Raw genomic sequence first — 23,898 nt, 5'->3', positions numbered from 1 at the left:
CGAAGAGAATTTTAGCTCCATTGCTAAAGAAACCCATTTATTGGGGTTTTTATTATGGAAATCAATTAATATTTACAGACATACTAAAACATTATAAATGACAACTGCTCTGTAACTTGTTTAGGGTCATTTGTTTATTATAGCAATAAAGAATAAACAACTGCTGCATTACTAGTTATAAAGATTCCTTGGGTACATATAGGATTCAGTAGAATACAGCATCATTTGTTGTGTACCTTTAAAATACTGGATAGAAAGATCCCACAAAGCGTGTGGCTGACTTGAATCTTGCTTGTCATGCTGTAACTCCACTGAATGGCACAAAGAGATTCCCTCTTTTTCTGACAGGCCTACATGGCTACAGCACGAGGCCCACAGTGCACAGACCTAGCTGGTGGAGGGAGGAGGTGTTGATGTGCAAAGCAAGGCCGGCTCAACACACTCCCACCAAGTGTCAGAGCACCAGAGTGGCCGTCCAGAGCTGGCTCCTGGAAGTCCCAGCCTGCAAAGGCAGATCTCCTTCTGTTTGCTTAGAAGGGACAGGCTGCATCAGCTGTGCTGGGTTTGGAGCACATCATGGCTGCAGGTGTGAGGGGTTCCTAGCTGGGGTTCAGCCCTGCCCCACATTGCCTTTGGCTTTGGCCAGGGCTGTGTTTGTGGGGTGGGGCAGCTGCAGTGTCTCTTTGATGGACATTAGCAAGCGTGCTGTCATTATGTGAAGGACAGCACAGCATTATTTTACTGTCAAACAAAACAGGAGAAAGTATTGCTGAGGGTTTTTGAAGATGTATTGATGTGCTGAAGAAGATACAGAGATTTAGAGCCTGTAGCCTTTTGGGGTTTACCTTCTGGAGACAGGTGAGACCTAAAAATCATCCTAAGCAATATGGTCTGGTTTCAAATACTTTTCTCATTACTTCTTACCTTACAGCTGCCCAGAGACATTTATAGGTTTTAGGTTCAGGTTTTTATGTTCTTTTAAGTTCTTCTTGTCTCTTTTTTTTTTTTCTTTTCTTTTTATCTCTTTTTTTTTTTTTATTTGGCCCCTGATCTAAGGGAAGCTAGAGAGGGTGGAGGTGAGGAGGGGACGGGACAGAATTCTGTTTCACAGTTGTTCCTTTATTTTACAAGTTAAAGCTCACAAAAGAAACATGAATGTGACTCCATCTTGTAAGCATCTGTACTACCTCTACTAACCCACGGATCAAAAGATTATTTAAGGAAATAGCTAGACCTTTTTTGTATGTATTTTAGGTCTACCTTCTTCCTTTTGTTTTATTTTAAAACAAAATTAAGGACACTCCAACATGTTGCCCATAAGAGTTCTGTTACAGGTAATTAAATGTAAGTTTACACATTTAATCTACTTTTAAGAGCAAGAGAGACTGGTAAATGACCCAGTTAAGGAAAGTACTCAGCCTAATTGGATGTAACGATTGCTTGCTGGTGTTTATTACTGTACTAAGAGTAGACATGTAGTCTGTGATTCTAATTTGGTTTAGAGACAGACCTGTAGTATTTGCACCTATCATAAGAGTTCGATTGTTCCTGCTAACATTGTGAAATTGGCTTGTATTCATTTGGGAGCTTAAGAGTATTAGAATGAAAGGAGCACTGGGTTTTTTCAGTTACTATTGCTGTCCAGTTATTATCTCTCCAGACTGTTTTGCCTACAGTAATATGTTAAACTGGATATGTTAGCATATATTTTTGCCTAGGAAATTAAATAGAGATTTCACCTGTTTATATATGTAATGTGAGAGATTAACAAGAACTAAATTAACCAATGAGCTCTATCTTTCTGATTTACCTGTGAACTTACCTTGTCTTCAGCCTATGAAGTCACATTAATGTCTGGGTTTGATTATTTCTATGTCATTTTGAAAGAGCTGAGATCCTGACAAATGTAAAGTCACTGAAAGTTGAATCAAAGCCCCAAAATTTTAGATTTCATTAATGCTTATTTTCTAAAATTTCCCTAATTGTAGACACCTTGTTGCAATTTGCCCTCACAATTTTGGGCTTCCAGGAAATTATATCCAAGTGGAATATGTTGTATCATAGAAGATATTTGTTACATAAAAATAGAACACTGGATTTTATGCCCAGAGCAGCAGCACTTGGACTTCAAAACACTTATGTAATTATTCTTTATTTCATAAGCTCTCAGAATGATGAATGAAATCAGAACTGACTTTGAAAAGCAAGGCCACTGACGAGCGGTGCACCTAGCCAAGGTGTCTCAGTGTCCGCTATGATGGATTTGAGACTTTTATAACACAATGGATCAAAAATGAAGTTAAAGCAATATTAAATTGACAAAAAATAAAAAAGGATACTCAGAATGGAGACTTCTGCTTCATCGTGATTCATCTTGTTGTGTTTAGTTGCTACAAAACACAGATCAGTAAGAGAAATTAGCTCTTTTGATGCTGTTACACAGACACAGCAATGTAATTTAATGGCAGCTTTAATTCTAACTTCATTTATTGTAAAGGAAAGGAATAAAAACCCCGAACTTTGGTATTCTTTTGTTGATCTTACAGTATATGTTATTGTCAGCTGTAGTTTAGTTGAGTCTACTATGCTAGAATCAACTAAAGATAAGGTTAAAGAAAGATAATTTGCCTATTGGATATGTGCAGATGGTCATATTTTGTAATTCAGTATGTGCTCCAAAGTCATTCTGGCTCCTTCTTAAACTCTGGTACTTCAAAAGATGAGATTATTGCTCTGCTTGAAAATATATAGGAAATTGCAGAAAGAAAATGTATTACCCAGGCAGACATGGAAAACTGCGACCAGAAAAAAGAAAAATTTTAAAAATTGACTTTCCTAATATATTTGGGGTTTTATACCAATTCAGTTACTTATCATTATATCTACTACAGAAAGAATAAATAAAATAGGAGCTCCTAGTGCAGTACTTACCTGCACATACTAGAGGGAGCTGAGGGAGGGAGTCAAGACAGAGGAAAAAAAAGGCAAAATATGATGATGAGAACTTTCATTTGTGCTAGTTTGCTTGAATAGAATCTTATTTGATGCTATACCCCATTTACAGCTTTCAAAATACAGTGTGCATTATTCACTCTGTGTGCCCAAACACATACATTTGTATGCATATGCAATTGTCTGCTGTGCATTTAACATGGAACATCTGTGTGTGCCCATGCACACTTGGGAAGGAGCAGGTTAGTTTATTACAATGTGTCTTCAACAGACTTAGCACATTGTTCATTGTTTTAGTATTATCTAGAGCAAATCAATACACCTTCTTGTGAAATGGATGAATACACTCTGCTTGTCTGGCAGAGTTTAATGTAAGACCTCTCTTTCATGATTTCCAATTCAAATGAATGCTGTTAAAATTACTAAAAAACATTGCTCTTGAAGACTTAAGAGCACAACACAGCATTGAAGCACATTTCTAAATAGCTTTCTTAACAGAGTAGAGAGTAGGATGCCCTGAGAACTGACTGAAACCTGTTCTTTAATTGGAATATTCATCTTATGTTTTTCATTACCCTTTTTCCTTTGCCTCTCATGGATGGTTGTTGCTAATGCTCCCCTCCCCTCCTGGTGGGCCAGCCAACAGTTCCCTCTGGAGGCAGCATCATTATATCTGCCTGGTTCACTTAGTAGCAGATGGTGAAGAGCAGTAGAGCTGATACACTGCATTTCACAGAAACCAGGATCCTTCTGGTACCTCTGCAGCATACACAGACTTGCCTGATTTGAGACTGTGAATTCTTTATGTGCCTTCCAAACTAGGTTTCCTTGTTTGCTACTGTGTATGTCAGTGTAAGAGTGATTTTTATGATCTGCTCTGTTGCTGGACAGTGAAGAAACTACTCATCTCCAGGTTTCAGCTACTGGCAGCTCTGTTTTCCATTTTATTTCTATTTTTACCAAAAATTAAAAGAAAACAGCTCTGCTGGTTTTTCTTTGCACTGGTTGACAGGCTTTTCTTCCCCCTCCCCTTTTTGTAATTCCTGCTGTCTGCCAAAGGACAATCTGTTTGCTCTGAGACAGTTTAATGCATACTGACTACCAGAGGCAGAACTTCCATTGGCTCTGTTACAGGGATAATTTACACTTTAACAAGGTATTGTGACAAGGTGGTAATTATATTTTTATCACGTCATTATGACATTACCACCTGGAAAGCCATAGCTGATTAATTAGTGGCATATATTAAATTTATAACCCTGGAACTCTAAAGTTATCATACCTAAGTGGTGTAATTATGCTGAACTGTGGTGTGGCAGTGAATTGGAGGTGAAGATGCTGAGTATCCACCTATTGCAATACATTTAATGAGTGCCAGTAGAGGGCAGGGAGCTGAAGGAAATAGTTGGGGTTTTTAAAATAAATACTAAGGAAGAGAATGAAATCATTGAAATCTTGAAACCAAATCTAGTCAGATGGCAATTTCCAAGGCTTCTTACATACATGGATTTTTTAAAGGTATAATTTGAAAGCACTTTGATTTACACTTGTTTTACTTTTAATTTCACAGCTTTATTTCAGTTAATTCACATCTATTTTGGTTTTAACAATGCAGCAGTTTCAGTTGATCTTTTGGAGGCTTGTACTTGGCCGTTCTGGAGGCTACCTCACCTTCCTGCAACTAGTAGAAAGCACTGGTTTTGGCAGGATGAGTTTTTCTCAGTTTTGTGAATATGCCCAGGTGTTTTATGTCGTCCTGTCTGATTTACTTTTTTTTTATTTTACTCTTTTCCTTTCTCTTTTTCTCTTTTCCTTGGTATTAGGAGGTAGAGGAAATAAATGAGGCTGGGAGTAAATAATGAAAATGCCCACTAATTATGGCTTTTTTGAATGTGTTCCCATATTCCTACGAAGTAAATACAGACAGAATTATAAACCAAATCTATTTTTAACCAAATTATCATGCTAAAGGTCATAGTTTTGAATTGTTTTGATTTTCCCTGTTTGTTGTGCATTTCAAAGTCAGATTGCCAAGTAACTCATGTTTTATTCTTCCCTTTCTCTACAGAAAATGAAGTGACTACTTTCCCTGTGTTGGTGAGTGATCAGAGTGAAATCGTGGATACCAATGGAGCTGGAGATGCATTTGTTGGAGGTATTTCTTACTTCTTTCTGTTGTTTGGAGATTATCTTATTATTCTCTCTGTAGAAAATTTACTGTTTTTTCATTCAGCTGTCCTTCAGAACAAGCTTCATTCTTTTACAGCTTTTCTCTGCATCCTGAAGTTATATGATTTAATTAAGTTCTGACTTCCAAAGGGAAAGTGTGTTGTATTACTTCAAAAATAATATGCCTTTATGCTGTACTCTGGTCGTTTTCATGAGATTAATTGTATCTGTCAGACTGTTGCATAAACAAGCTGCATCAAGTACTATATAGTGTACAGAAATCCCTCCTGGCTTAAATGTTAACACATTGTTGTTCTTTAAAACAGGTTGTAGTGAATATTAAACAGTATGTTAATAAGTGAGCATAATGTCTCTGATCATGTAAATTTTGGTAGAACATCTGCTTCCGATACAATTATTTGGACATCAGAAAAGAATGCAAAGGGTTAATTTGTTAAAACAAACCCTGAAAATATCTGGCATTGCTTAATATCCATTTGCAAACTTACTATTTTATTTGGCTCAAGCTCTAAGGAAAAAAGAGGATGTTATGTCTGTGCCTGTTTAAAAAATTATTCTATATAAGCCAAAACTCAATCTAATCCAAGATTTCTGTCATTCATTGTAACCTTCATCCATGTAGTTCTGTGATGCACTACTGCATCCTGAAGGCTCTAATATCCAGTCTGAAGTAGCTGTAAGGAGCTCCATTAGTCACTAATTTACTGGAAATATTACAAAAGCGACTTTATAAATAGAATTGCAGGGCTTAGTCTTGTAGCTACAAAGGGGATAGCAGGCAGTGTGTTACCAAATTAAAGCTTCAGAATTGTGTCCCACTTCAACAAAATATTCAACATAAGCTTAATCTTAAGCAGGTGAGTAATTCCTTCCTTACTTAATACAGCATTTAAACCAAAGAGAAATGTTCAGTATATACTTAAAACTGTCCAAGAATGGGAATGTTTTTACTCATTACTTCAGTGCTTTCATGAATCAAAAAGGACAGAAATAGAGGGAAACACATTAGGTCATATTATTCATACACCTTTTAGGGCATGCTTGTTGCTGTCTATTATTCCTAAATCACAAACAAGACTGAATTTGAACCAGTAGGTAACAGTGACTATAACATAAATAAGATCATCTTCAAGTGCTTGTCCTTGTATGCATTTGCTCTGTTTATCAGCTGTGCCAGATAGCTGCTGTTCTTGTGGAGGGGGAAGAGAGAATAGGCCTTGCCTATTTTGTTTTCATGTGTCTGCCATGTTTATCTCAGGTTGTATTTATTTTCTGTTCTTCAGGTTTAGGCCTCTTGAAATCAGAACTTTTGTTTTAAGAATCCTAATTTTGTTCTTTCCTATGTTAGCTGCAGGAAGAATATTGCAACTAAATCAGGGCTTTGAGAACTGTTTTATAATATAATAGATCAAATTTAATAATTGAACGCTCAAAAGCCTTTCTCTTTAAATTACATCCTTTTCCCTGGTACAGCCATAGCTGCTGGTTTTCTGTAGAAGGGCTAAAACATTTACTTTAATCAGAATATCCTGAATGGCAAGACTGATATAAACCAGTTCAGTCTCTATTCCAAACTACTGCCTTCCACCAGCAGTGTAAGGAGTTGGGGCACATCCTGTCAGGCTGGTCTTGGATCAGTTGTGAGATTCCTTTCTCAAAGGGGAAAAATGATGTGCACAATACTCAGCTGTGGAAGAGAGGGATGAAGGGACATATTCTAAAAGATTAACTCTCCCTTATCATTCTAAGTGTTAAGATACAGCAAGATCATGTATATTTGGGATAATCTTAGCAAAGGTCCTGTATCACAGCTTATGGATGTATATTATCTTCAGTTGCCCCACAAACATCTGAGGCATCAGATGCTTTTTCATTGGGGCAGAAGTACAATGCAGTCCAGTGCACTGTACAGTTCTCCCTCACTATCAGGGAAAGGACCACATCTGGTTTTTCATCTGTAATGGCAAACCTGTCTGAACTGTCCTTGCAGTGAGACACTTACCTGAGCATGAGTGTGTGAGCTCAGCCTCCTGTTGCACCACGCTTCTCTCTCCTGTGACTCAAAGCAGCATGAACTTTAGGATATCCATCCAGAGTTCTTCCATTGGCTTCTGGGATATCTCAGTTCTCCTCTGGCACTCGATAAATAATAAATTGATCATTTACTCTCCTCAGAAAATAGATTTTCCTGAGTTTAGTCCAGATGGGAGAAGTGGGACTCATAACAGTCTTGCTACGCAGCTGATTCTAGTCTTATATGTACTGTGGTCTCCTTCTTCAAGGGGTCACTTAATTTTCCTTCCCATATGTAGGAAATAGGATACTGGACTGGATAGGCTTTGATTTGGTCTGTGTTTCATTTGAGGGAAATGTCTGTATTTTATCTGTGGCACACTTGTTGTGTGTTTTCAAAATGTGTGTTTGGAAGACATTTGGAGAAGTTCTTGAATGTCTTCTTAGCAGCAAGCCCTGTGCAGTAGTGTAGGTAATACTGCCCAACATGCAAATCTTCTGGCATTCGGTCTAGCACTGGGCCAGCTGCAGTGTTACTGTCCTGACAGAATTTTTACAACAGGAAAGTTATATTCTCTTCAGTGCTTTTCTGCTTCTTTCTTTGATTGAGGTTTTTATCAGTTGTTACTACCTAGGCAACAGGACGTTTAATGTTTTGATTCCGGTGTCCTTGCAGTAAAATGTTTCAAAATTAATACCTTAACTAAAGAGTTCACTCAGTGTGACAATATCCCCTCCTGGAAACCTATTTCTTTTATTCAAACAGCAGAGAACAAGACTCCCATGGCAAAGTTTCCCATACTTCTCTGGAACCAGTATATTAACACAACTGAACAGTGGTTTTTCTGCAGCAGGTGTCTTGGCTGAGAGGGGAATGTGGGATATAATGAGAACTAACCCCATCACACAAGATTTATTTTGCATTAGAGGGTCAGGTTTGTTGGACTCTATCATGTTTTGAAAGGTCTTTTTACAGAGGCACTCTCTTCCAGAGGTATAACTCACAGGTCGTAGGGAAATTCCTTCTCAATAATTATGCCAACTTGGCAAATCACCCCTCATATGTTTCTCCATGTAAAAGCTGAAAAAAAAGAAAACAGTGTGGGGTTTTTTTTACTAGAACCAGACTAACAACTGAAGCTCTTGAGACCTTAAAGTCAAGACAAAGTTTAAAGCACAAAGTTTTTGGGCACTTGTAACTCTGTGAGTTGATTCCTGAGTTCAGCATTTCTGAAACTGCCAGCCTCCAAGGAGAACTAGCTCACCCCAACAGCTAGCAGCAAGAAATAAACCACATTCTTCAGTTGAAACGTGGTTTTATTAAGTTGGCACCAGGAATATCTCTGAATTTCCTGCCTCTTACTGCAGGCATCAAGTCATCTGCCACTCAGGCTGGTGCAGTGCATGAATAAGAAACTGGATTTTAAAATTGCTGCAGGTATCTTTATGCTAAAAACACTTCTCTAAACAACACTAACACAGTTCTGCCTTTATTGCTTACCAGCAATACTGCTACCTTTTACAGGTTTAAGCAATAATGGTTTCCTTTGTAGCATCTCAGCACCTCTTGTGGTTTTCAGGAGTAGCACAGGTATTTGGTTATAAATCCCTGAAATACCCATAAATTCAAGTTGCAATTCTACCTCCAGATTCTTATGACATTGAAAAATCACTTGAGCTTTGCTGGCATGGCTTATGCCACAAAAGTCCTCCTAATGAAATTACAGCCTTAGTTTGTAGAGTTTGGGGAGATCATTAAATTAACATTTATTTATTACTGGTCAGCCCCAGTTTGAAGCACTGCAGTAATGATAATCAAAGTGATAATGGCAATAAATATGAGCAGTTTGACCATCATATGCTTTCCTTTGTGCCATCCTGCTCTCTTCAGCCAGGGTAGGCTTGCCTTCTGTTTGAACTCCCCTTTGTCATTGCCACCGTAACTAATGAAAACAATCAGCATCTGTTCTGATAGTTGCTGCCATTGTTCCCTGCAAAATCTCTCCCCTAGAATCTGTCTAGTCACTGGAACTGAGTACAGAGTTCATAACAAATGAATAGGAGAAGGTGTAAAATCGATGTTTCTTCAGGTTCCATCAATATAAATATATTGACTTCATAATCTGCTATGATTTAGTCATATACTACATGGAAAGTACTAGAGTATGAAATGGAACCACAAATCATTTTCAAGTAGCTTGATAAGGCAGTGACAGAACGATTGCAGCAAGTGTGTATTACTTATCACCATGCTATAAAGATGCTATACCATTCTCAAGGAAAACGAATCCCAGGGTAGAAGGAGCTCTTCATTAAGCATTGTACAGTGCCAGATAGGGGCTGATAGCAATTTGCCTCTGTCGGTATCAAAGGGGAGGTCAGTGGCTCAAACCACCTGTCAATTTAAAAATGGCATTGCCACTTTCATGTGCTGGGGAATCTCATAAGGCTGCTAGCTAGAGTTTGAAAGCTGCAGTCACAATTTTTTGGTGCACGTTCTTCAAGAATAAGCAGTTCTTTCTCTTTCTTGTGAAGCCCAGCATGAGCCTTATGACATGGTCAGCTCCTATGTCAGCTATCAGACGACTACTCTGATAGAGACAGGGAGAGCAGCAAAAGAGGAGTCATCCTCTTTTATATGTCCTTTTGTGAGTGGGCCTCATGGCATCCTTATCTCCTCTTTAGGGACCACAGCCCTTACTGAAGATACTTCCCTCTTTCTGATTCTGTTTGACTCAAACTATCTCAGTAAAGCTATTTCCTCATCTTTAATAGAGAGGTTAATTCCAAGCATTATTTTTCCATCCTAATCTAAATGTCTCTGCAAATTAAATACAGACCTTGGACTTGTAGGAGTTTGCCTAAAGGTTCTCACACTGTTCAGATTGTAGCCTCTTTTCATGAGGTAAATGATTTTCAATAGAGTGACATCCAGCTTTGATTTCATAACTAACTAATATTTGATATACTTCTACATTATTGAAATATTGAAATACTATATTTCATGTGAAACATTCTTGAAATACATTATGAACATATGTGTATGTGTATCTATAAAACCACAGCAGAAGAAATAAAAGTACAGGTTCACAAAGAATACAGAGTGCACAGAATACTTGGCCATCATTACTCCTCTACTATTAAGTGTTTGATTCAGAAACCTCTTTTAATAAAGGTCTGGTTCTGTTTTCTGAACACACTAGATTTGCTTTGGAATACCTTGGCTGAAGCTGGTGGATTTAAACAAGTGTAATAATGATAAAATGGAAACATAATTAAAACCAGCATAATAATTCTTATGCTGTTGCTCTGTAGCACCCATCATTTATGGAAGGAATCCAGTGATTTTTAAAATTAAAAAATCATCTTGATGGGATTTGATATCATCTGAGCTGACCCTGCCTTAAGCCAGGAGCTGGAGCAAGTGGCCTAAAGAGGTCCTTTCCCACCTAAATTGTATTATGAACCTATGAATTTTAATCCTATTGGTATTAAGTTTCCAGGTGCCAGTTCCTACTCCTCTGGAAATCCAGACTCAATTATCTTCAGGGGGCAATGTTGGTGGCTGCAGAGTAGGAGCTGTCTGAATTAAAAAATTAAGCTCAAAGAGTGGGAATTCCATCTTTTTGCAATAAATCTCTTCCAGGGCAAAGGGGGACTGTACTTATGACTCTGTCTAATAATTCCCTTATGTATTTCTCATGCAAGCATTGTGGAGATAGAAGCATGTTCACATGTGAGGAATGAGCTCTTATGAATAGCTCCTATATGGCTATTCCAGGAGTCCTAAACATGCAAAAAGATCTGATAATGCTTTCAGCAGAGGCAAATTTGGATGTTTTTTTCAGAATACTAATTTATCAGTAAGCTTGTGACTATATTAAAAAGAAAGCTACTTAATAGATTTCTAGGGCTCTTGAACACTGAAGAATTTGTTTACACTAAAAGTGAATATTTCTGTTATTTGTTTTATTTTCCTCTCTGTATAAATCTGTGCTGTAAGGGCTGCTCTCCCTCCAGTATTCACCACCCCTAGAACATTCTAGATTCATTGAAATAGGAGTAGAAGGAGCTAGGAACAGTTCTTAACTGAACAGCAGGAGCATAATATCAGAAGCTACTTCATCCACTTATAGTGGTCTTTAATTTTTATAAGGTTTTTATACTTGTGTGAAATACCTTGGGAAATTGCCATCATTTTTTAATCACGTTTAATAGAGGGAAGTACAGTGGACAAAATGTCACTGCTGTGAAGTACTCCCTTCTGATAACACCAGAGCTCTGAGTTGCAGAGCTACTTGCCAGCTGGGAGCAAGGGATAATTTTTTGGTGATATCAATTAAATATGTGTGTGCATGGAACTTGTAATGGCTGATAGTTGCTACAAAATTTGTCTTCACCAGCAAAGAGAGAGGGGATACTGCTTTGAATCATTCTGGCTTTTCTTTGAAGTAAAGATAACTGTTATAACAGAAAGCAGCACTCTCTTAGTTTTCATTTGTCCAGCATTGGTGGCTAATTGCCTCTGAGCAATCCTGTTGTTACTGAGATCATGGCGGGCGAGATCGGAGGCTTTGAAATAAAAATACTCACTCAGTGTCATCAGCACTTTGACTGACAGGCCATTTTTCCCATCTTTACTACTCCTGGTTTATAAACAGCATACAGGAGTATAATAGCTGAGCTGCAGAGAGGGCATCAATCTTTGCTTGCTAGGGGATAACCTGTCAACATGTCCATGACTTACCACCCCTGTGTTCTGATGGCATTCAGAACTCTGTCAGATAAACATCCCACATAAACCCGGGCTATTAGAGGACCACGTTATCTCTGTAACTGACCTTCTACAAACTAGAAAATGACCAGATTATATGTTCCCAGATGATTTTTTCTCAGTCTCAGCTAGAGGCACATCATTATTCTGATCAATAGTGTAGCCAGTTGCTAGTAATTTCAAACTTAGTATTGGCTCATTTTCAAAATTTGCCACAGTTTGAATTGCAGCTACTTAAACAAAACCATAAAAATAGATGTCACTCAGAAAAATACATAGAATATTTCTGTTTTCTTTTCAACTCCCTACTTCTTTGTTTACCAATTTCCATTCAAAATTATTTCTTTGCAAAGAATACCCTCTTCTGTGTTGATATTATATGTAAACCTGTTTGCATATGTTGTCCAAGTATAATTGTGATTATACTGCTTTCATTGTTTTAATTGCTACCCTTTTCTTGGTCTCTAACTGTTCCTCCTAATTTCATTACATACGTATTCTTATAACACAGTAATGTAAATATAGTGATTCACATTTTCACCTGTTCCATTTAAAGGCAATCTAGAAAAACACATAGTAGAATAAAACTAAGGCAAAACATATTATACTTGCTGTCATTTCTTAAATAACACGTAGAAGCAAAAGATCCACTTAGAAGGATCAGTGTATGGAATTAAAAAACCCTCAGAAGTTTCTAATTAGACTGAAGCAGGACTTGATTCCTTTAGCCTCTGTGTCTCTCTTCCTGTCAGTGACACCTCAGTGTTAAGGGAGCCTCAGTACATAGCAAGAGGATTAATATTTTGCAAAATTGGTTTTTAAAAGGCCTAATTTACCTCACCATAAATTCAGTGACATTGTGGACAGGTTTTGTGAAAAATAAACATCAAATAGGTTGTGTACACTTAAAAAAAACAAACCTACTCTGTTAAAAATAGATTTTCAAAACCAATTATGAAGTTCCAATTTTTACTGTAATAGCTATGGGACAATTACAAATTGACTTAGCGCCTCAAAGCAAGTCATCACCGTTTAAAATACTTTGTCATGCCTACTATGCCTACCCTCATAACATTTCATTTTATGTTAATGTGTCATGTGTTAGAAAATCATGTAATGATAAAGAAAATGTTCATGTGGAAGGTTAGAAATTACTTTAATGAGTTACTATTACCTTGCTTGCAGACTGTTGGCAATATTTTTGTGTTATTTTAATGTATTCTGAATAGAGACAGAGGCACTCGTCAGATTGGATCATCAAGAACATTCCCCTGGGAATCAGGGCAGGATATAGTCCCCTAAGAAATGATGTGTCAGATTAAGCTGATGCTGTATTCACAGGAGATAAAACACCACACAATGAAATACAAAACCACACTGAAAGATATTGTCTGTTTGACATCTCACATGCCTCAGTGGGTGCTAAGGACAGGGACACAATGGCCAAAAGGACACTTCTCAGGCCGTGGTGTTCACAAGCTGGGTCCTCTCTCCCTTACAACTCCTCTGTTATATAACAGGATGGTAAAGTCTCCCAGAATTTGTTCACTTCCCCCACACTGCAATGGGCTCATACTTGAAGTGGGAAGATGGCAAGATTGCAGTAAAAAGGAGTTAGAAGAAAGAAGGTGGTCGCAGTTAAAAGCAGTGGTAGTAGCAGTGCTTGTAGGTTGATCTGACACTGATCTCTGACCCAGTGGAAAGGGATGTTACTGGTATTGGTGATCAGTACATTTTTGCTATCAATCCAGAATTCTAACAGATATTTAAAGAGGCAAAAGATATTAAGTGTCACTGTATTAAAATAGGAGCATTATGAATATAATGCTAGGGTAGGCTCTTTCAGCCCACAAAAGTCAGGAAATTCACAGGCTGCCTAGCTCCCATATTCCCGCTGCCCTGGGTGTTGCTTTCTCTCATTCTCCTTACATACTGCTGGCTTGGCTGTGTGGAAGCACACCTGCAAATAAAACTCCTGAGACTCATGCATATGAATCTTGGCTATGAAGTTACATTCGTGCAACCTTTTTGCACTTGAATATATGTTAAAAACTGAGTAGAGGATAGGACATATTATTCCATTTTATTATCTTCAGAACTTGATTGTATCTATAGTAAATTAGTTCTCTTCCTTTTATTGCAAGCAGTAGATGTTTATTTAGTGTCAGTACAACAGGTTTGAGGCTCAGAAACTTTCCACAGGTACTAATAAAAGAAAGTTTATTTCACTCTTCTGTCTCAAAAAATTCTAAAAAATTTAGATTTTGCAGAACGCTTCTGGGAAATGCTTTTAGGAAAAACAAAGATAAAGATCAGCCTGGAAAGTTTTTTTTTCAAATAGAGAAGATGTTTGCAATGAAAATATCTGTTTCTGGTTTGGCACATGCAGCTCCTTGTAAGCTTGGAGGGGTTTTTTTAAATAAAATGTTTTCCCCTAGAGGCTGACGGAGACAAGCCTAAGGCAACCAGATCCTGATCCTAAAGGAAATTTCCCAATGCTCATCATGTGGACTTAAAAATGAAAAATAGGACCAAACCATGAGAAGTTATAACTTTGTTAGCATTTTCCTCTTTCACATTATTATTGGAGCACATTTTAGACTGAAATGGTTCTTTTCTTGGACAGTAAGATGCACTGGGGAATTTGATAGAAGTGATATGCAACAGGTTATAGAGTCCACTGAGGATGTTTAATGTGGAAGGATGTCAGAGTATAAAATACTGCTTATATTTATAACAAAATATAACAAAGCTCCAGCTTTGAGCTATTCCCTCTCAGTAGGTGGAGAGTATGCAGTCAAGGCACAGGGCAGTGATAGAAAATCTCACATCAATCTAAGTAGGCTTCACCTCAGGGTCTATTTTCCCAATCTATGGCACAGCCTTCAGGACCAAACCACAACAGAGCAGCATACAGCATTTCTACTTGAAAGCATCAGAGAAATGAGACTGCTTGGAGGGAGTTTCTGGTGGGCTGAGCACATACAGACCCTGGGAACTATGATGACACCTTGTTCTCTGAGCTGCAGTGAGCTGGCCCAGTAAAGCCAAACAGTGGCAATCATGTGCAGTGCAATGAAGTTATTCAGCCTTGAGTAACTGATTCCTAATGGAATAATAGGGATGTAATGAAGTTTTATTTCTTTTTTTTTATTTTTATTGTCACATTTCTGCAGAAATCTTTCATTAACATTTTCCACATGTAGTGCTTTAAAGCTTTAGACACTGTGTTCTTTTTTTCATTATGTGTATTCAACACCTCCTCTCCATTCCAGGAAAAGGCTGCTAAACTGAAAACACTCCTTTCACTTATTCATAGTTGTCTAGTAAATGCAAAGTTGTATTATTTGCATGTGTCCATAACTGACTGTATAACCTCAGACTGAAAAATATGTACACCCATCTGAGTGATCCTTACAGAAACTCAATGCATTGAAAATGTATCCATAAATCAGAAGAAAACAAGAGGGATAGGCATAGTGATACCAATATCACTGCATTTCTTAGAACATACTTGGTTTAGTATTCATGCTGCTGATTATAAAATAAGTTTCTTGTACAAAGGCAGTGAAATGCTTTTAGCACGTGACCATTTTATAAATAAAGTAAATATAGACTTCTGAAACATTTTAGTCGTGATCTCATGGTTTTGTCATTCTCTGGAAGTAAAAATATTGACATTTACCAAGCTGTTTGTTCCAGCTTTCTGGTCTCCTGCAGTTTATTTATATAACAACCTTATCGATGAGCCTCTTACTCAGCTCTCTAGGTTTAACTGAGTTGAGTCGATTTGCTACCACAGCTTCAAGTCGCTGTTACAGAACAAGCAAGACATCCTAATAAAGCTGTAAACGTGTTTACTCAAACATGGTATTGATTTTACTTGGAGAGGGAGAAGCTAGTGCTTAGCATGGTGTCAGGGAGGATGACTTTAACTGCAGTTTTTCATTGTCATCTGTCATGGTTGTGAAACACTAAGTGAAGCCACAAGAGGATAATTAGAATTGCCAGAAATTTAGCCCCTAAAATCAGCTAACCACTTGAGATTTTTGTAGTTTAATTAGTTTTTATTAAAACTTTCCTCCAGTGGTATAGTCAGGAAGGATTTTCTAATGTTCTTTCCAGTGAGAGATTTCAAGGTTGCCACTTGTTAGATATACATCTTAAATGACCATTTTTACGGAAGGGTTGGTGACCTTTTTTCTCTCAATTGTAATTAGCCTGGCACTACAGTCCTGTTAAAAGCACAGAACCATTTCATTTTTAAGGAGAGGAAAAGACACATGTTTCTATGCATATACATTCGTAGTTAATAACATATATATTCATGTATGGTATCATTTTTACAATAAATTCTGTGAAAGTGCTAAAGTGCTTAAAGGTTGAAAGAAATATAGAGTGTTTGAAGATACTTACATTTAACTTGTCTTATATACTGTAAGTCTGATGTGTCAGACCACAGTGCCAAAAGACATGAAAACAGAAGCCAAATCCCACCCTTAATCAAAAACGTTTCCATTTAGAATAGCCAACATTTGGTTTGATAGCAATGGGCAGGGCCTCTGGCTTGCCACAGTTCTTGGCTGTAATATCCACCATCTGCCACAAAATTAAAAAAGGAGAAACCTCAGCATGTTGACGTACGGTCATTCAGTGACTGTATTGCAGAATCCACTGATGCCAACATCTTTCACAAAATCTAGGGTGGCTGCTTGGCTCTTGGCAGCAGCATTGCCAGCCACCCGATTACTACTGACCAGGCTCATGCTACAATATTAGCCTGCTCCAACAGCGCTAAAAGACCTCAAAAAAAACCCCAATCGTATCAGCCACAAGGCTTTGACTGGGTAATGTTTCTTGAAAACTGCATCTTCCCACACTCCTGGCCTGGAAATGTAGAGGGATCACATAAAAATAGATGAGCATCCCAGCAACTGTGATAAATTCTGTATGTGAACAAGAGTGTGAAAAGGTGCTTGCAACTGTCCCCATGATGGAATAACACCATTTTTAAAAGTGCAGTTTACAAATTAAGCTGTACAAATGTTAAATACAAAAAAGAGGAGTCAGCTAAGCTGATCAGGATCCTTTTTGCGGCTGGGACAATTATGATGGTGCATGGCCTGGCTAGCATAGGTTATATACTTCAGGGTTCATCTGGAAGTAGAATTGTCTGGGAACATCACATAGCAAAAAGGTTTTGAGGGGCTCTGACTCAGGGTCAGCCTGTAGTTGTTTAGAATTGATGCATTTGATAATTGGATTTTTTCAGCTTTTCTCTCTTGCATTAAAAAAAAATTAATTTTGCCGTGGGCATTTTATAAAGGTTGGAAGTGTGAGAGAAACTGCAGAAAGACAAGTAGTGGGGAGCTGGGTGTCGGAGGCTATAAATGGATTTTCAGCCAGCATTAGTAATTAACAGTCATTAAAATTAATTGTCAAGTGTACAATTTGAAATGAAACATTTGGCTTCAATATGAGCTGTTTTTAAGTGTTGTTAAACCATTACTGGAGCAGATCAGAACTGTTTTAAATCTCCACTATCGGACTCCCACATTCCTGCCCAACTGCACTAGTTCTAAGTGTTCATTCAGAATTACCACGTATAATCTGGAAATAAAACTTTCAAATAAATCACTGATTTCAGTGAAATTGCCTCTGAAATATCTGTTTTCTAGAAAATCAGCTTGGTTCTCTTTTAGTGATGTTTAAGTTCTACTCAACTCTAGGGAGTAACAAAGTGAATAGAACACCTTTTGTGTCAGTCAGTGGACTGTCTTGCTGTGTTTTTTCAAACTTATACTGACATCCCCAAAGCCCCAAAGAGATTTGAGCTGGTCCCAGTGAGAGCCTTGGTTTGGGTCTGACACCACTTCTTGGCTTATAGGAGTTTCATTTGGTGGGGAGCACAAAAAGGAACAAAGCAACTTCACTTTTCCCTCATTCTGTTTGTAGACCTAACTATTACAAACGTTGTCTTTGAGAACATGCAATAAGTAAGCTGGTGGTAATAAAGGTTAACTCTCAGTTATTTCAGGCACACTTTTCAGAGCAAAGTGATTCCATAGTCGCTTTTCTTTCTCCCGAGCAGAAAAGAAATAATTAAGGGCCAAAAATAGCTGTTGGTGTGTTGTAATCACTTCTATCATCTGAGAATGCAAATACATTTTCTACAGCTCCAAGGTTTAAAGCAACTTTTGAAGCAAAGTTGTCTTTTTTCTAGGAAGATAAGTGGGATGAGTTGGACCCAGTTCCAAAGAAGTTCTCACCATTACTGGGTGCAAGGTGGTTACTTGGCTATCCATGCCTGTGAAAGGCAAAAGGATCCCAGTCTACTCTGAAAACTTACCAAGATGGCTTGCTAGACATCCTGCAACTGCATTTTCCCTTCCTCCACAAGCAGTTGGCATGTTGGATGACAGGGCAGGAGGCAGACAGGAAAGCCTGGAGCTAGTGTGATGAGAGTGGTGCTCAATGCTTGCAGCTCCATGCACAGCTCCAGCAGTGCAGAAATGCTCCTGCTCAACAGCTGCAGTTACAACATGGTAAACAATATTGCCTCAAGTTGTTTTGGTAAAATACTTGCTGTGAGGCTGTCTGGTGTAGCCAAAGTTTACTGCTGCTTTCTGCAGTCCGCTCCAGTGATAGCCAGGGACCAGTTCAGACCACAGAGAAATGAAGTAGATGCTGAGCTACCTTAGTATGTGCTGGGATGATCTAGGTCTGTGATCCCAGGCCTGTGATACAGGATCAGAGTTCAATCCTGCCCTTTTGGTCTCTGAAGTTGTAGGAGGAGTGTGAAGTCTGAAGCCATGCTCACTTATCTTCTTGCATTTCCAATCATGGCACCTTAAGAGATTACAGCCTTCAACTGCTTCTCATCTTCCCTCCCCTGACCTGCTCTCTGGTTGGGCTGTTTGAGTGCTCACTAACCCACTTCAGTTTCAATCAGCTGTGTTAGCAAAGATCCCCTGCTCAACACCTACTGTTTAAACTGATCTGGCTTCTTTTGACAGGGTATCAGGTTATACCAGCAGCAAAGCAGCATGGTGAAAAACAGATGGGGGAGTAACTTCTTCAGCTGGAACTCAGATCTGGATTGATGCCTTGAGAGTATGACTCATGGGGTTTGCATCACCGTGCCTTATACACTGGGGGAGGCAAACTCTGAATTATATTCTGACCATGTTGCTTTTTACTGCATTAACTAAAAAGAACATTCTGCAGCTAAGGCAGCCAACCTGATAGAGCTCTTTGCTTCTCTGCTCAAACAGCACTGCTTTCTGGTGTTCCCTCGGGGTCTGCTTTGCCAACTGCCTAGTCTTACTGTGTGATGTAGTTCTGTTTGTGATATGTGTGTTTGTATTGTCATTCGATGCAGTATTGTGTCAGATACTGCTATTTCCATTTCATCTTTGAAACACATACCTTTTAAGAGAAACTCAGCAGACAAGAGAATGGTTTGAGGGCAAACTCCCCACTGCAGTTTCTACATATGTCATATATGACAGCTGTACTTAATGTCATTTCTGCAACACCCTTAAATCACAGAGATGTCTCATTTCTATCCCCAATTAGAACAAGATGGTTTTTCACCTGACTCTGCTTTCACTTAGATCAGAATAAATAAGAAGTAGGTTCACTGAAGACAAAAGACTCATACTTACTTGAAACTACAATGAGCCTGGGAGATGACAACAGTGTCAGTCTAGTTGGTATTGAAAAGTAATTCATGTTTGATGGTCCTTTGCTCTGTGGATTTTCTCATCTTCATGTATGTTTGATGCCTTGATCATAAATGTAGGGGATAGTTGCTTTTTCTTGTATAAAGCTCTCTCTGAATTCATGCTCTGCACAAAAGCTAGCCCCATATTTGCCTTTGGAGACCTGCCCAGTGCATCTTCATACTTACTGAGTCAGAAATGGACTGTCTTAACAGCCTCATTTTACATATGGTTACAACTTGCTCTCAAGTTTTAACCACCCAGAAGCACACTGGCAAGCTCCTGCCTCCCAGGCAGTTTAAATTTAATGATTGACACCCTCCACATATCCAAGAAAGTTTCTCCTAAGAATGCATGTTAATTTAATGGAGAGCAGACCATTTTCATCTTGTTATTCAGAAACGAGCTGATTTCTGCCAGGCATGCTGTTTGAATTTCTCAACTGTTACCCAACTATTGCAGCTGGACCATCCTGCCACAGTTGTGTTGTCTGTCATCCCTGACTGCCATCAGTGATAGCACTCACAGCACAATTTCTTCCTGTTTCAGATTCTTATCTTTGTATATTGATAACTCCTGTCTTCTTCACTTGTGCTTATGGACTTACCTTTTGTTGGTGAAAGAGTCATTTTTTCCCAGCCAGTGTCAGTCAATATCTGGGAAATTCCAGCCAATACATAGTTCTCTAGAAAAGTATTGATGTCAGAAACATATGAGTTTTCTCCTTTTTTAACTAATCTGCTTACTCTGTATGGCCTCCCTATTCCAATGAAAATTGTTTGATTTATAGATTTTGCAGTTTCAAACTCTTCTCCAATTTTGTGCAGTTTAGAGGAAAATGTATATCAATTAGGCTTCTTTTCACTATCAGTCATGACCAAGAAGCCAAGATAGAGATTGGTAATTGGTGAAAACAGGTATTTTGCTCACCAGTATTATCCTTCTTTAATCTAACCTTCTTTTCCTTGTTTTCCATGATATTTAAGGGAGCAGACATCATTGCATAGGATGAAATATTTTTATTATTGTCTGAAATTATGCTGTAGTGTATCACCAAAGGAAATATTTAGAAACAGAGCACAGGTTAAATGACAGCATCACAATATGATGTGGAACCTTTCCCCAATAGTAAACCAGATGAACAAAGAAAGTGAATATGAAAGCAAGCTAGCAAAACATATCAGCTTACAATCAAAATTTGTAATATGTCAGAAGTTGGTACTTATGAGTTTTACACAGTACTTAGCAGAGACATGGTTTCAAGACTACATTTGTACTGTCAAGGCACAAAGCCTGAGCATGACAGAAACTTGAAATGGTGGATGAAATCTTTAAAAAGAACATCTTTCAGCTTGCTAGAATTCTGATTTTCTTGGGCAAGTCTCACTTTCCTTCTGTGATTGGACAAGGAAGAGAGATACATCTGAAACATATTAAAAACAGGATAAAAGTGAATAAAATATTACCTCTAGAATGAGAGCGGAGTTTTAAATTATAAGATACTAAGTTTACTTCTCACATCTTAAAAGCCTCTTCCAAATTTAAAATACATATTTCACCTCTGCCATAAGTTCTGTCATGCTTTTGATCACAATAGCTTCAGCCAAGACAAAATGCTTCAGAAATGAGGGAGTCAATCCGTAAAGTTTCTGGTGCTGCTTGTACTAAACTCCTCCAAGTACCTGTTTATTTAGGAGGTGCTCAGGTTTTCAAAGCACTCAGCTCAGGTGATTCCTGAGTTTCCAAGCTGTGCATGCCAGGCTGTGGCAGCTGAAGCCCCAATCCTGAGAGGCACCTGGTTTCTGCACAGTTTGCTGTTCAGGGCGGGTATCTGAACATGCTGTGGATGGGGTACCTGCTGTTGCTGAAGTTTTAGATTAAAAGTCCCATTATCAAATGCAGCAGATGTCATCTAACTTTCCTCATCAGGTAAATATTTTTCACCTTCTTTGCACTGTGAGCACCTGTAACTCTGAATGTAATGTTTCTCTATTACATGTCTTTCTCTTTTTTGGAGAAAAGCTTGCACACAGTTGTGTTGGGGCTGTAGCTGTAGCCAGTAAGAGCAGAAGGAAAACTCTCTTCAGCAGGGAAAACGTCTTCTTTGTTTTTAAGTAGGTCTTTGAGGAATCAGGGGTTATCTCTATAAAGAAGAGAACAGGAATTCTGTTAAAATAATTTTGAGAACACTAATAATGATCAGTCTTGATAATCTTTCATTTACTGGAAGCTACCAAATGGAGACTTCATGAAGAAACAGCAGCACCACTATTCCAGCCCTGCAGTTCACTCAAGAGTGATTCTCAATTTAAACTGGCCGGGCTGCAGGGGCACATACAGGCAGGCCAGTGCTTTGCCCCGTAACAAACTGATACACTCAAAAAACTAATCTGACCATTTTCTTCCTTCTGTCTCTCTCACTGTGTCCCATAGGCTTTCTGTCCCAGCTCGTCTATGACCGGCCGGTGACTGAGTGCATCCGGGCCGGGCATTACGCGGCCAGCGTCATTATCAAGCGTTCAGGTTGCACCTTCCCAGAGAAGCCTGACTTCCACTGATAGTGGTGAATTGGAGGGATCAAGAGTAACTTCTGTGTTGCCATGGGATTGCTGCCTAAATTTTTCCTCCTTCCTTTTCCTTACCTTTCCAGTACCTGCATCAACGCTTCTGTACTTCTGTTCATTGTATTCTAAACAAAATATGTATTTCTATGGTGTTTTCCATTTCAGACATCTACCACGTCTCAGTAGTCTTAACTTTTGGGAACAGTGCTAAGTGAAGCTTACTATCTCATCCATCAGGAAAAAGTGTTCTATTTACACAGTTTCCAAGGAAGTCCCATTTAAATGGCACTGCTGATTAACACCATTAAAATACTTCTGTTGAATTATCTAGTTTGTATCCAGCTGTGGCCAAATCCTATTCAACTTACATGAACTCAACAGACCTGACTTTATTCCTAACTTAACCTTATAAACAGGGTGCTGTTCTATCTATCTAGTAGAGTCAGACCTGTGTAAAGAGTGGTGTAAATGTCCCAGGAATTTCCATACATACTGGAGTGTACAAGATCTGGCCATCAGATAGTCCAGCTTCCATGAAAGTACATCACTGTTTTATCAGTAATTTAAAGGCCTGATCCACAGTTGTGATATCTTGCATTCAGCCATCTTGTACTGATGGCAGTTGCTTTGGGTCTGGCCACTTTTATCTCTCAGTACGTCTCTAGGTCTATAGGTACAGTCACTTTTATCTGTCAGGTGAGCTAGCAGTTAGGTACTTTCAGTGATTTCAGGGCAGATGCATGAGTTGGTGATGAAAATAAACATACAGATAGGTCCTATCTCCTCCATGTGTGTTTTCTAGAGGCTGCATTAAGGTACACATAATGAAAATGAGGTACAGAAATATTTATGCAGGATACATTGACAGGATATGCCAAATGGAATCTCTGAAACGCACATTTTTAAACTTTTAATTTACTTTGGATAATTAAGCAATATGGTGGATTTTGTTTGTATTTACAGTATTCAAAAAGGTGATCTGACACTGCATTCATTACTTTGCTATGTAATTTGATACTGATAAATAAAAAAATTGTCATACAGTAACTCCTGGTTTTGTTTTGGTATGTGTCTGTCTTATTTTTGTGTATCCTACTGAAATGGGAACAAGATACGGGTGCTTAACCCACATGAATGCTAAATCTGAATGTTTTATACATGACTTTCAGTGTCCAGGTGGGTGTTGAAGGGTGATCTCAGCAGTAAGGAAGAGAAGGAGCATCAAATTGGTGCATGTACCATACAAGAGATGAAAAATTAAAGGCTAGAGTTCACCAAAGAATGTTAAGTCAGTGCAGGGTTCACACTTTGCTGCCCAGGATTGAACAAAGGACACACAGAGACTGAATGCTGTTATTGCAGTTTATCTATTGCAAAGAGCACAGGGAGGAATCAAGGCTGAGATCCCAGTTCCCTTGTTGGTCACTGTCCAGTCTGACACGTTGGACAGCAGGCTCTGTCATCGTGGAGATCACCAGGGGTGGGACTCCTGCAAGTGCATCAACCAGTGACCTCTGCCAATGCTCCGCGCGCCACAAGGACAGGACACGCTCGGTGAGTCCCTCCCTTCTGCAGGGCCTCTGGCTCACTCTGGCTACCTGAGAATGGCTCCATGTACAGCCCTTGTCTCTCTGCCAACGCTACAGCTTTGTGCAAGTAAGACTGCTCTGGTTTCATCATA

At 38.6% G+C, this 23,898-nt stretch overlaps 1 protein-coding gene across 2 annotated transcripts in view; it reads left to right on the top strand.

Moving 5' to 3' along the window:
- ADK (adenosine kinase) overlaps nucleotides 1-23,264 on the top strand; it is a 265,378-nt gene extending 242,114 nt beyond the window's left edge. For both annotated transcript variants that reach the window (XM_005481465.4, XM_005481466.4), the window contains exons 10-11: nucleotides 5,021-5,107; nucleotides 22,087-23,264. In XM_005481465.4, coding sequence (XP_005481522.1) covers nucleotides 5,021-5,107; nucleotides 22,087-22,211 — 212 coding nt within the window. In that variant the 3' untranslated portion in view covers nucleotides 22,212-23,264. The remainder of the gene's footprint in view (nucleotides 1-5,020; nucleotides 5,108-22,086) is intronic.
- The last annotated feature ends 634 nt before the right edge of the window (nucleotides 23,265-23,898 follow it).

This window comes from Zonotrichia albicollis, chromosome 7 (assembly GCF_047830755.1).
Source record: "Zonotrichia albicollis isolate bZonAlb1 chromosome 7, bZonAlb1.hap1, whole genome shotgun sequence".
Lineage (NCBI taxonomy): Eukaryota > Metazoa > Chordata > Aves > Passeriformes > Passerellidae > Zonotrichia > Zonotrichia albicollis.
Note: the sequence above shows the minus strand (reverse complement) of the source record. Positions and strands in the feature narration are given on the sequence as shown.